The sequence below is a fragment of the Aythya marila genome, assembly GCF_965140915.1.
Source record: "Aythya marila genome assembly, chromosome: 1".
Classification (NCBI taxonomy): domain Eukaryota; kingdom Metazoa; phylum Chordata; class Aves; order Anseriformes; family Anatidae; genus Aythya; species Aythya marila.
Window position 1 is genome coordinate 200571933 of NC_139042.1, and position 13791 is coordinate 200585723.

Genomic DNA, 13791 nt, shown 5'->3' on the forward strand with positions numbered 1-13791 from the left:
TGCAAATAAGACCCTGACACGATGTGGAGGTGACTGTGGGGCCATAAAGATCCTATTCATGGAGAAAAAGGCAAGCTCTGAACGTCTCCTGAGCGACAAGAGCTAAATAAAGAGAATTTTCCTGCCAGCCCCATCCGTGCTCTGCGACCGAGCGTGCCAAGCGCCGCTCTCCGCCCAGGGCTGATTAAATCCTCGCGGCTCAGCGACTGCTGGCAGAGGAAGAGAAAAACACAGGAAGGGGAGAGCAAAGAAAAGCACGCTCCGAGCTTCCCCACGTCCTTCCCAGCCTCCAGCGGGCCCTCCCACTCGCAACCCCTGCCAGGCCTTGGCTCCCTTTCTGCAGCCTCTCTGAGCATGCACGGCTGCTGGCGCATGTGCAGCCGAGGCAGGGGCTGCAGAGGGTGACGGGGCCCAGCTCCTCCCCGGGTGTTTTGTAGGGTCAGGCTGCGGGACGAGCGCGATGGAGCAGCTGGGGAAGAAGTCGGGCCCGGCGGCTCGGCTGGACACCATCCTCCGGCACCTCTCGCCCCGGCTGGGGACGGCCCCTGCCCTTGTATCCTTTGTGGCGGTGGGGAGGGGGTGGCCAGGCGTTGACCCTCTTAGGGTGGGGGCTTTTTGGATGCTCTTGCACACCTAGGAGGGCTTTGGTGGTGGTTTGTGCAACGAGGACGCGCAGGCACCCCGGCTGTGGGGTGGTAGCGTGTGCCCTGGTGCTTTGTTTTTGGGGAAAAACAAAGCCCCAAAAAGCCTCTCGCTGCCTGGAGTTTCTCCCCTGAGCCCTACAGCCCGGGCACGGGGGCGTGCAGCTGATGGCATCGCTCCACGGCACCTGATGTTCTGATCAGCTTTGCTCACTCGTTTCTTGGGGTCTGATGATAAAACATGCCGAAAGCACAACGCGCGTGATCATCCTACGGCTGCCTGTGTTTTGGGAGCAGTGAGCAGGGGCATTTACCCTAGAGATTTTCATTTTGGGGTGAGATAAACCCTGCACGGCTCAGCAATCACACAGAAAGTCTCAGACCTGACCATTAGCCCAGCGCCAGGAAAAGCTCTGAGGTTTTGTCTGTGCTGTACTGGCGAGTGGGAAAGGATGTGGAGGCTTTGGAGGCTGCCTCTCAACACAGATCAAAGAAACAAGACGGGGGCAGAAAGTTTTCACCCTGGTCTGTTGCACATTTCCAAAAGTTAAGTGCAGACTGCCTGCTGATGCTATTTCTGAAGCTGCTGCCTTAAATTTTGCTTTAAAAAAAAATAATAATAAAAAAAAAAAAAATTTATTTATTTATTTATTTATTTTAAAAATAAACGTTTAAAAAAAAATGCTGCTGATTCACAGAGCTGAATGCTGGCAAGTTTTCTGAATTATAATAAATTAGTGAAGGGGATGTGATCAGGCAGGACATAAAAGTCTCCAAATGTATAAAAAGTATAAAGATGTATGGGTAGCAGTTATCTCAGGCTGATAAGAGACACAGGTGCAAGCAGGAGCACAAAATCAGACATAAACCCATACGGTAGGATTCAGGACATGGGGATGTTCATTAACTCTGTGTCTGTGTGTACATTCCTTAATTTGCACCCCAGACAAGCGTTCCTACTTCAGCACACGTTACTGCTGCTCCTCAGCCAGGGAGGTTTCGGTAAGTTAGATCATCTTCCATACAGAGTGGGAAAACAAAACAAAAGCAAACAAACAAACCCACACCACCAACAAAAACCCTTCTGAGCTCAAGTTTTGTTTCCACCCTGCATAACCTCGCTCCTGCGCTGATCACCAGCCTTTCATAGCCTTCCATTTTGCAGGGCTGCATTCTCCTTTTATTTAACTGCAGTTTAATAAAAGAGCTTAACCCCAAATCTTGAAAATGTCCCAGTGGATAATCTGACCACAGACTATCCCTGTGCCCTGGTGCCTGCTGAGAGAGGGTTTCTCCATCATTTTCCCCCGGGGTTTGGTTGGGGCCATCTGCCCCTAGCACCGATGCCCTGCATGCCCTAATGCACCACGTGTTTTTCCTATGTCTCAGCTACACCCTGGACAACAACGTCCTCACCCCAGAGCAAAGGCAGTTCTATGAAGATAATGGTTATCTGCTCATTAAGAAGCTCGTCTCCGATGAAGACATCGAGCGCTTCAGGTATGGGACGCTTGGCCGAGGTGCTGATCGGTCATGGGCACGAGGGGAGCCTGGGGATGTTGGACTGCCCCAAAACTAAGTGACAGGATGAGGGGGGATGGTTGTAAACTAAAAGAGAGAGATTTAGATTAGAGGTTAGGAGGAAATTCTTCACTCAGAGGGTGGAGAGGAGCAAGGTGACCAAAGGAGCTGTGGCTGCCCCATCCCTGGCAGTGCCCAAGGCCAGGCTGGATGGGGCTTTGGGCAGCCTGGGCTGCTGGGAGGTGTCCCTGCCCATGGCAGGGGGTGGCACTGGGGGGGCTTTGAGGTCCTTTCTGACCCAAACCACTCTGGGATTCTATGAAAACAGACGTGGTGGTGCTGGATGCAGTGCTTTTGAGGAGAGTAGTTTGCCCAAATAAAGCTACAAAGCACTCTGTCTTCTCTGTCTCCCACTTTACAGGAAGGAGTTCATCAGGATCTGTAAGAAGGAGGTGAGCCTCCCAGGAGCTATGATTATGAAAAACACGGCCCTGAAATCCGAGTATGGCCAGTCTGAAAATGTAGTTAACAAAGTGCAGGACTTCCAGGAAGATGAAGAGCTCTTCAGATACTGCACCCTGCCCGAGGTAAATAAAAATAAGAAAATGCAGCCCCTCAGTGATCTTCTCTCTTGTCTTTCACGTTTCTGATATTTTTTCTGATGTTTTCTCCCTTGTAGATCCTCAAATACGTTGAGTGCTTCACAGGGCCAAACATAATGGCAATGCACACCATGCTGATTAACAAACTTCCAGACTCTGGTAAGGAGAACTTGGAAAAGAGAAATGCAGAAATCATTTGTGTACGCTGTCTATTGAATAATGTGAGACAAATTAAAACAAAATATATATTTTTTTTTAATTTATGAGACCACTTTGGTAACACTTCGGGTTTTTTTAACTGTAGCTTCCCTAGATAACACTTCTTGTATTTCAGTTTTCAGTGGATTTTGTTTGTTTGTTTTCTTGGCTGCACCAAAGTGTTCGAAGTGGGCAAGAGAGCTCCCTGTGCAGCCAGCTGTGCTTGCGTAAGGGGCCACTGCTGGAAATGTGCCGTGCCTGTAAGCCTGGCTTTTCAAACGTGGTGATAACAAGTCCTTCTGTGGACCTCAGTAAAAGGCAATAAGTACAGAGATCATCTTTTGCTCAGAGTTCATGTGCTCCTGACCTTGATGACAGTGTCTGTACGCTCAGCGGTTTGATGTGAAGGCGCTTGAGCAGGTGCCAAAGGAAAGAGTTTGAAGCCTGGCTCTGCTGGAACTTGAAATTATAATTTACACAAAGATGATGAGCAGGGAGAGAGAAGAGAACCTGACCAACCGTGTTACAGTTTTCCAAAGTAGCTCTGACCCCACGTAAGCTGGTTCAGTTTAGGGAAGTTGAGACCTGAGCAGTTTCTTATGCTGGGATGTGCAGACACATGGCAGGTGGAGTTATTAAAATACCGAGCTGGTGAAAGTCACCTCCACTTGCCATCTGAGAAACGTCGCAGGAGAGCGTGTTGGTTTTGTTTGGGAATTCAACGGGAAACCATGCATTTTTAGTGTAAAAGGAAAACAGTTGTGGTCAAGAAATGGGAAGCTGCTCTGTAACTATAAAACCTCCACTTGGTGTTTTTGAGAGTACTTGAGGAGAGCTGCAGGTCTCAGGAGAGTTTTCTAGGCTGCCCGAAGTCTAAGTAATATGACAAATGAAGCAAGTAGAAACCCCCTTACTATATCTGTCCTGGGAGCACACTCAGTGGTTAAATAAATCATCTAATATTGGTTTTGGTGTGAAAGAGGATGAGAGGTTTCCATTTCCATGGTAGGAAGAGAAATAACAAGCATACAGAAATATTTTTGTTTTGACTTTAGAGGGAAAAAGTCTCTAGGAGGAAGGTTAGTAGAGTGCTGGGTAGACTGTCTGGGGAGATTAAAAAGAAAAAAAAGAGAATAAACAGCTAAATGAACAGCTGTGGAGTGCAGCACGGGCAGGGTTGATTCTCCTTGCAGCACAGTGACAGATCAAGAGGCTTCTTGACAGCCTTCCCGGCGCTGCTGTCTGGAGCTATTTGAAAATCTTTGTGCTGGGAAAAGTTTATGCAACACCGCGCTGGTTAAAGTTCACAAACGAGGGCAGCCAAATGGAAGGCGAAAGCTTGGCAGGCGGGTGGTGGTGGTGGTGAAGGCCACCAGAGGAGCTTTCTGAGGAGGCCGTGCCCCGTTTGATGATGCTGAAGGTGTTTTCCCTGTGTTGCAGATCAGCAGACCTTTCTCCACCCCATGCATCAGGACCTGCACTATTTCCCGTTCCGGCCGGCCGACCGCATCGTGTGCTCCTGGACCGCCATGGAGAGGGCTGACGAGACCAACGGGTGCCTGGTGGTGCAGCCGGGCACACACAAGGAGTCCCTGAAGCCTCACGCCTACCCGCAGTGGGAGGTAGAGCTGCACGGGGGGCTCACCGCAGAGACATGGGGCGTGGGACAAAGCTGAGGCTCTCATTAAGGCTTTTTCTGGGCAGATTCACTCCTGTTCCCAGCTTCACCCAAAGCCTTTCTCAGTGAAGTCACCCTGGTTCTTCGTTAGAGGAAAGTACCTGATAAATCATCCCAAAATGTTGGTGTACTTTTCAAAATACCTCCCTAGTTCCAGACCTAGATGCTGGAGGGGATCCTTTTCCAGAGCTGAACTTGCACCATAGTCTGGGGCCAGGGGCTGGGGCCTCTGAATTGTCCGTCACGTTGTGGCATTGCTGCCTGAACACGTGAACGGTTTTCCAGTGCCCCTGCCAAGTCTGAGGATTCTCTCTCCTCCTGAGAATTTGTTCCTGCTTGCAGAGCTCAGGGACTTGCCTGTAGGAGCAAAACGGGATAGCAAACAACAGGCTGGGATGAAATACCTCATGTTAGCTTCCTGTTAAGAATGGAGCAGAAGGCTGGATCCCAGAGGTGGCATCCCTTGTGGGATTTCCTGCTGCTCTTCTCTGTTCTCTCCAGTGGAGAAATCCTCTTAATTGCTGTCATCTGGCTTCAGAAAATAGGAAAAGATAAGATTTTGCTATGCCTCAGGCTTGTAGTAGGCAGACTTTTAGGCATGCAAGTGACTCTCAGTTGGTCATACCAAATAACCTCCCAGAGGAATGCAGGTCAGGAGCTGTCTCCACCGTTCCCTGCACAGACAATCTCCCTTTGCTCTAATTTTAACCGAGTGATTTCAACCCAGCTATTTTTTTTTCCCCCTAGGGTAAAACAAACAAGCTTTTCCATGGGATTATTAATTACGACGAGAAGGGTCCCAAGGTTCACCTTGTCATGGAGAAGGGAGACACGGTGTTCTTCCATCCGCTGCTCATCCACGGCTCTGGGATAAACAGGACGTCGGGGTTCCGAAAGGTAGGAAACCATCTCTTGCTGTACCTGCTGGTATTTTTGTTTGTTTGCTTGCTTTAAACTGATCAAATTGCCTCACACCCCCAAACTCATGAGTATTTGTTGAGCTTTTAAAGGTGTTTTTTAACTTCCTGATATACTTTTGCTTTCTCTCTTATTTTCTTCCTTTTTAACATCTCTGTGTTTTGGGAGAAGAGCATGCTGCTTGAGAAAAAACAGAGCAGGAGCAGAAATTAGGTGTTGAATCTGTGTTTGAAGTGCTTAGAAACTTGTGAGGTGGTGAGCTCAGTGCTTCTCTCTCATTTCCAGGGTGGCTGGAAACATCCTGCCTAACGCTGGTGTGGGGAGGCAGAGGGATGGGAGTGGAGCTCTTGCTGGGGCTGGGAGAACACTTTGAGAGGAGGGGATAAAGGCATGTGAGTGAGCAGGAATATTTCTCCAGGGAAACCCTTGCAGGAGTTCTCTGAATGGAGGAAGGAATTTGCTGGGTTGTTCTGTAAGGAAAGAGGGGGGTGCCTACGAGCAGGGACACGGGATTTTTCTTTCCCTTTGTTATTTGTAATCAGTGCAGCAGTGTGATGCCAATTTCCTCCCACAGAGCATAAGCTGCCACTTCGCCAGCTCCGAGGGCTACTACATCGATGTCAAGGACACGATCCAAGAAGACCTGGAGAAAGAACTGCAAGAAATGGTACAAAAGAAATACAGCTTGCCTGCTATGAAACTCAGGGTAAGGCTTCGGTGTGTCCCTTGTTACAATCCAGTTCAGTTCCCCTTCCTACGTACCTCTTGTATGGCAGCTCTGTGGTTTTGCTACTCCCAGCTTCACAGTAAAGCTATGCCAAGCTTGGCAAAATAAAAGGTCTGATGGTCTGATACCGTGAGGATGGCTGCAGGCTTTTTTTTTTTTTTTTTTTTTGGTCTTTGTGCTCTTGAGGCTGCTTCTTGCTGTCTGGCTACCTGTGCTGGAGAAATGGCCTTGCTCCCTAGGCAGCCCTTTGGTGTTGGTTGAGCTCTAGCGGTTCCTCCTCCAGCTCTGCTTATCCAAGTGGATTTTGTGAACGTGCCTTGGTCCCTTCTCAGCAAGCTGGGAAGGTGCAGACCACGTCAGCACTTCTTCAAGTGACTGAAAGTGGAGTTGTTGTGTAAGGCAGGAGCTCTGGGCTCTGCTGCAGTGATGGCTCAGCTCTTCTCACACCGTCCGAGGGGGTCTGGGCTTTCTGACAAGTTGTCTGGCCTTTCCAGACAGTGGGGTAGCACTGGGGAGGGCTAACGTGGCAAGGCAGGAGCAGGGGGCACTTCATGCCAGCTTTACCCTTTGCTGCATCTCCCGGTTCCAGGTTTGCTGAAGCAGAGCCCTTGGCAGCTGTGTTTGGACTGCAGGGCGTAAACAGGAAGATGTAGCGATGTCTTGTCCTGAATTCACAGCAATTAGGAGGTGCAATAATAAATTCTGTGCTTGTCCCTATCTGGCATGTCCCCAGTTCTTACGGTTTCAGCTCCTAGTGGCAGGTGGATTTTCCTTTTAAAACAAGCAGCCACATCTGACTGCAGAAGCTGACGGATTGGGTTTTGGTTAAGTGTAATCCCACATCAATTGTTCAGACTGGAGGCAAAAGCAGGAATGTAGGCAGCACTATATATCTGCCACAAAAAGGAAAAAAAAAAAGATGAATGTAACAGATTCTCGCTATAAATAATTGAAATCAATGTGTAAAATATAAAACACATCTAAGTTCTCCAGGGATTAAGCCCCTGACAGAAGAACAAACCTTATTACAAGGGTTGAATGTTTCCAAGTGTTCTGAATTTCTTTATCCACAGCAGTTCCCTAACAGATACACATCCAGTATCAAGGCAGTGAATTCCTCTTCAAGTTACTCAGTGTGTAGGGCATTATGGAGCAGAGGGATTTCTTTTTCTCCTTTGGCTGTGTTGTTTTTTTCTCTGTGGAGTGCTGAGGTGTGGCTGGGTATCAGGCTTTATTTTGCAACCCTGGACTTGCAGATTGCCTGCACAGTTACGGCTGCTTGGCTTTTGATTCCTGGAGTTACTCAGGTAGTGAAATCCAAAGTTCCTTTCTGGGAATAGAAATAAGTTTGTGCCCGTACGTGCCTTAGATGAGGCTGTGCGTTTTCTTGTAGCTTTATGCTTTCTTTAACCAGAATAGGAGCTTTTTCCCAAGGAGGAGTGCTCGGGTCTTATATTTTACCTTCCCAAGACCAATGATGAGAACTAAGCAATCCTCAGACAGGGAAACTGAGACAGGAGCTTGCCCAAGGCTTACCTCCTTGAAGCAGTCTCTTCTTCTGCTTTAGAGTCCACATTGATGTCTGCTCACAACCTGATTTCTGGCAAAGGGATCGTATTCAGCTCATCTCTGTTATTATTTCCTGCTGGGCTCTGCTGCACAGAGCAAGTCGCTTGCTCACGTGCAGCAGCACACGGTACGCAGTCAGCTCTGGAGCTTCTCCAGTCACCCAGAGGAGCACAAGGTGCACATGGTGTGCACCGGCACGTTTGGATGACTTCTGCTAGGATAATATTCGTTGTGCTGCTTGTTTCCTTCCAGAACTGAGCCTGCCAATGAGCTGTCCCTCTGGGGGTGGAGGCTGTGCCTTTTTCCCAGTTCTGTCTGTGTTTTGCTCCTTGGTATTTAGGATTTGAAATATTTGATGTTCAGTAAGTTTGATGGTGTGTTTTTTTCCTTTGTTTTGAAGGATATCTGGAACTTCCGAGCACGGCTTGTGCGAGGGGAAAGGATTAATCTGTAGAACAACGTCTGAGGACCAGGATGGAAAACATCTGTCTGAGTCTGAGCGCCTCTGATGGGAGAGAACAGCAGAGCTGTGTGTGCCTTGGTGACCTGCGTACTGGTAACTCAGCCAAACGCTGCACCACAAAACCTTTTTATGCTAATGCAAAATAATCGCACTGAGGTTGAACAGCTGACATACGTCAAGGAAAATCTAACCTAGGAAAACAGAGATTTGCTGTGGTTATTTTAGCCAATCAAAGAATGACGGTCTTCAAAGAGCACCTTGATTTTTTGATGTTTTCACTCTTTGTGGTTTAAAAGTTCCGTACCTTGAAGCTGATGCTATGTTAATATAAGATTTTTATGCAAGGGTATGGTTTTTAAAGTGCCTAACTTCCTCTTTCTATGCAAAGTAAGCACAGGGACTCAGGTTCCTGCGGCCCCTCAGTATGTGGGAAGTCATTAGAAGAGCTGCTGAAGATGGAGACAGTGACACCAGCAGAAGGGAGCTGGGCAAGGAGCTGGGCAGAGGGAAGGCAGCAACCACGTGCACAGGGAAATGGAATTCATGGGCTGGAATGTGATCGCTGGTGGAGTTCTCCAGACGTAGCCTGGTGTGGTCTGATTGCAGGCTGAGCAGCCCTGGCACAAGATAAAGGTGTGGGTAATGGGGTTGGGAAGTGCTGGGCCGGCCAAACAGCCTCCTCTTGGCCTTCCCAAGGATACGGGGCTGTGCGAAACGAGGGGGGAGTCCTCCAAGTCTGGCAGGTCTGGAAAAAGTGCCTGGTGCTGGTGGCTGGTCGGGAGGTGGTTGAGCACTCCTCAGGATGGGCTGACGTGCACTGCCACCATCCTCTCACCTTTCCCTCTGTTTTTCCTTGACTTCTGGAAGGTTCTTTTGCTTTCAGAACCTAGATTTTTGGAAATGCTTATTAAATTAGAGCAAAACTCTATGCGGAGGCTACGTGGTATTACTTCCGCCGTTCAGAAATCCTGGTGTTACACATGTAGTTGTACATTCCAGTATACAATTGCTGTCTTTGTCTCTTTTCCATTCGGCCCTTCCACCTGCTGCCCCATGGTCAGGAGGCTGCTCGGGCAAAGCAGATCAGGTGCATCCCATCCTTGACCCACACCACTCACACCCTTCTCACCCTGGGGACTGCCTTTGCTTGCTACGTGGGCCTGAGTGAAAGATTTCCAGTGGGCTGGAGGCTCCGCTCAGCCCAGCTGCTGCTCTCTGGGGGATCCCCGTCCTGTTCCTGACACAGGACCAAGCAAGACCTCGCTGGCTGGTGCTGCTCATGCAGCTGAGCTGGCTGCAGAGGGAGCTGCGACCACAGGGAAGATCCACGGGTGTCCCACAGAGTCCCAGAGCTTGTGAGTTGCCAGACTCTTTGAGTTTCCCTTTCTACGACTGGAGGAGAGAAGGGAAAGAAGAGCTTTGGCTTTGTTTTTAAAAACGTGTGCATCTCTGCCTAGGGGTTGTGGCTTAAATCTCTTCTTTCAGAAGAACAAACCCATCAAAGACCTCGCAGATCGCCTGCACTCAGCAGCTGATGAGAGACTTGGGTGCTCACTCCTTCCTACAACAGATCCAGAGCCTGGGGAGGACAAACCTGAGGCGAGCTCACCTCTGTGCAAACCTCACCCTGCAAAGCAGTCAGATCCCTTCCCCCTGAAATGAATGTCTCTTTTTTTAAGCTTTTTTTTAGGGAAGACAAAACCAAAACCCAGAGACCTGTCCTTTTTAGGGTCTAGCTTCCTTGCAGTACAGCGCAGCACCTCTGGCAGGGGTTTGCTAAGGCACTTTCAGACATGATATAAAAGCTTTCTCTAAACAAAGAGCGAGCTCAGAAAGTGATTTTAATTAGGCCATTCTTAGTCAAGTCTCAATGATTTTCCTCAGTTTACTCTTAGAAAACTCTTTCTAACCTCCTTTCCAGCCAACCCTCCCTGAAAAGCTGGGGCCTATCTGGCAGCAGATCCCAGCCCCTGTGCTCAGGACAGAGCCACAGCCCCCTGCAATTCAGGTGGAGAGGGCAGGGAGCAGCACAAAGCATCACTGCCTGCACCTGCTGCAGTCCCTACAGAAAGCACCGGCTCCAGCACAATTTCACAGTAAAAAAAATCTGAATTTGGTGGCAGAGCTGAGCAGGGCATGCAAGGGAGGAGCTGTGGGTGTAGAGGAGTTGCATGGTCTTACTAGCCTTGGTCCCAAGCTAACACTTCTTTGAATTACCACAAAGGAGAGGAAAGGCAATAGTTACCCAAGCCCCCTGCTGCCCCACGCTGATTTTTTTTGAGGAAGGCTCAATGATTGTGAGGCCACCAGCACTTAAAGAAGCTCTCAAAAAGCATTTGGCTCACCTTGCACAGCCTTTGGAGTGCACCCTCTGGGCCCTGCTTTGAGGAGCTGCTGGTTTAGGGCTGGTGGAAGGGAAGCCAAGTGCTGGGCACCAACACATTTTCACTTCTCCAGCTGTCTGCACATACCAGAAGCCCCGCTGTTTAAGACACTGTGTGCCCTAAACACTTGAAATGATATTTCAGGGGAACTTAATAAATGAAAATAAATAAAGAGAAGGTCCTCTGCGTAGACTTGGTGTGTGATTTTCCAGACAGAGAGGTCAGACACGTCAAATTTAGCCTCTAACTCCTGCCCTCGCTGACAGTTGTTGCATGCTCAGCGCTTTGATATGAAGACACTTGTCCAGGTGCCAAAGGAAGGATTTTTGAAGCCTGGTTTTGGCTCCTACTGGTGCAGATCAAAGTCTGACTTTGGGGAAGAAAAGGAAGCTTAATTAACTATATTACAGGTTTTCAAAGCAGATTTGACTATTCAAAGGCTTTTGTAGTTTAGCAAAGTTGAGCCCCACGCTGTTTCCCATTCGGAGGTGCCCAGACTCTGCACAGGCACACTGAGTATTGAGTTATTACAACACAGGTTGATGTCATTCCCAGCAACTCCACAGAGCAGCTGTGACCAGCACAGAGCCAAGCCTGGGCTTTCACTGGGCAACAAAATGAGATTTAAACTAATTTGGCCTCAGCTGTGTCAGCAAAGAGAGGCAGGGCTTCCCCTACTGTGTTGGAGCAGCTTCTGAAACCGCAGTACCACGATGAGTGGTTTACCATTCCTGGGGAAACTCTTTCCCAGCTGAAGCACACGAAGCAGCTCCCCATGTTTCAGGGAGGCTGGAGCACTGCTCCAACGGAGAAAAGGCGTGAGGTGTTTGAATTCACCTCCAGAAAGCAGGCAAAGAGCTAGTTAGCTGTGAGATGAGAATTTCTCCTAGCCATTTCAGGTCAAAAAGAAAAGGGGTTGGAAACCACCTCTGCCTGCAGCTTCACTGTTAGTTTAATCAATAAAATTAACACCATGAAACTGCTTACCCAAGACCTGGTTACAAGACCGGTGTCACTGTCACTTTGCCAGCTGGGAGGGCTGCAGTGCTGCTGCCAAGACCACGATCCAAGAGAACCTGGAGAGAGGAAGAGGTTGAATTTGGCTTTGCGAAATATGAAGTGACTTCTGCTTCAGATTGTGCAGTAACCTTAAATCGTGACCTTACACTGGAACTGGCAAACCTTTCCAGCCTTTGTCCTGAGACTGCTTCTTGCTGCCTGTGCCCGAGGGGTGCCCCTGCTGCCCCCACAGCCCCTTCTGGGCTCTGGATCGGACCTGTGGAGCTCGGCAGGTTCCTCCTCCAGCTCCGCTCGCCAGTGGAGCTGCCCAGAAGGATTTTGTCAGCACCCCGTGGTGCCTTTCAGTGCGAATCAGACCCAGATGGGGCAAACTTACTCCAGCAGCCACTTCTGTGACTGTAACTGGAGTTGTGAGAGAATTAATCTTTTGCCTCAGCAGCTTCTGAGCAGGGAGAGCCACTGCTCTCCAGCCAGATTTCTGTGCTTTTTGCCCTCAAAATAAGTAACTTACCCAAATACTGCGTTGCAAAAGCGCGTTATGCTGGCACAAAGTGACTGCCCCCAGGCTGAGCAGCTGATGCACTTCAAAAGAAACCTGAGCTGAAAATCAAAGAGGAATGACGACAGATGTGCTTTGTTTCATGATTTTTCCCCCCCCCCCAATATCTCTTTTGATATACTTTTGGGTGGATATTAATATAAGGTTATTAATAACTGAACATATAATTAGATGGCATTAATATTATTACCATAAGGTTATATGCAAGATTATGTTTCAGGTCTCCAGCATCTTTCTCCACGTGAAGGAAGCACAGCAAATCCATTTCTTGCGAGCCCTTAGTGTGAGCTCAGGTGCCACCAGGACAGCAGCTGAAGGTGGGGATTTCACTTTTCTTTTTGAAACGAAGAGGAAATTAGAGGGAAACCCTGTCTGGGGCTGTTTTATTTCAAGACTTCAGAAATAGCTTCCCAGAGGGCCCCTTTTCTTGTCTAATAGCCACTTTTGAGGATTTTTTTTTTTTTTTTTTTTAACTACTCTCAATTATTTATTTCCTAGCTTTAAATACCACTTCCAGAAAAGCTTTTCCACCCCAAAAAACAGGGAGCAAGGCTGCTTCACCCTAAGCTAACCCACAGCACCCTGACATTGCAGCAGCCCCAGTAAAGCTGCAGCAATTTCTGCAGCCCCAGGGCATGGAGCAGCGCCCACCTCGTGCCTTTTGCTCTGCCCTGCTCCCAGTTTCACCACTCCTTGACCCCTGAGGATGAGGAGGACGCCAAGGACAACGGTTGTTTTATCTTTTTGATCCCTGCTGTGTCAGTGAGAGGTGGAAGACTCCAGCTGCACCTCGTGTTTTTTTCCCACGTGGGCATCGCAGGGCAGAATGAAGCAGGATCCTCACCATGGCTTGTAAAGGAAATGATAGCCCAGGAGAAGAACGTTTTGCCCACTTTCATCCTGCCAACACTTAATTTTGGGAGAGGGAAGCCAGGCAGTGAGCTGGGAAAATAAAATGAGGTGCAAGGGCTGGGTGAGCCCAGCTCGCTGTGCCCTGCGTGGACTCTGCCATGAGAAGCTGACAGGCACAGAGGAAAGTCCTCTATGAGGACTTACTTTTGAGTGCTTACTCAAACGGGCATTAACTTCTCATTAACGTGGTTTTATCTGAGCCTGTAGGCCTCGACTGATTAGTGCAGAGGGATAAAACGCTAAAGGTTTAATTTTTGCCAGTGTTCATAAAAGCCAAGGGAAGGTAATTTGTGGCAGCAGGGCCAGGTGTTCAAAATTAACATTGCAGCAGGAGCTGAGGGCTGAGGAGGTGTTGAACAGCTCCAAACCCCAGCCTGGTTCCGTGGGAGGCTTTGATGAGAACAGCTGGCTACCAGGGCCAGCTGGGCTTGTAGTGGCACCTCCAGCCTGCTCTTGCTCCCAAGGATCAGTGGGAATGCATGAGCTCGGTACCAAGCAGAGCCTGCAGGCTGCCCTGGCACCGTGCAGGGTGTGCACTCACAAGGCAGCGTGCCCCAGCAGGCAGCTCCCATCCTGTCTCCTTCTGCTGGGCTGGAGCC

General features: G+C 49.0%; 1 protein-coding gene across 1 annotated transcript; it reads left to right on the forward strand.

Annotated features, from left to right (window-relative positions):
* Positions 1 to 355: 355 nt before the first annotated feature.
* PHYH (phytanoyl-CoA 2-hydroxylase) lies at positions 356 to 9245 on the forward strand. The gene is made up of 9 exons (XM_082773190.1): positions 356 to 553; positions 1588 to 1643; positions 2031 to 2141; positions 2584 to 2749; positions 2842 to 2923; positions 4403 to 4584; positions 5388 to 5537; positions 6133 to 6264; positions 8255 to 9245. Exons 1-9 carry the CDS (start codon positions 461 to 463, stop codon positions 8306 to 8308), a joined length of 1026 nt encoding a protein of 341 aa, XP_082629316.1. The 5' UTR covers positions 356 to 460; the 3' UTR covers positions 8309 to 9245.
* Positions 9246 to 13791: the final 4546 nt, after the last annotated feature.

Excerpts from the sequence above, each read along its gene's own strand:
- PHYH (XM_082773190.1), top strand. The coding sequence starts at position 461 with ATGGAGCAGCTGGGGAAGAAGTCGGGCCCGGCGGCTCGGCTGGACACC. Across the intron at positions 1,644-2,030 it reads CCTCAGCCAGGGAGGTTTCG|CTACACCCTGGACAACAACG; the intron begins GTAAGTTAGATC and ends CCTATGTCTCAG. Across the intron at positions 5,538-6,132 it reads GGACGTCGGGGTTCCGAAAG|AGCATAAGCTGCCACTTCGC; the intron begins GTAGGAAACCAT and ends TTCCTCCCACAG.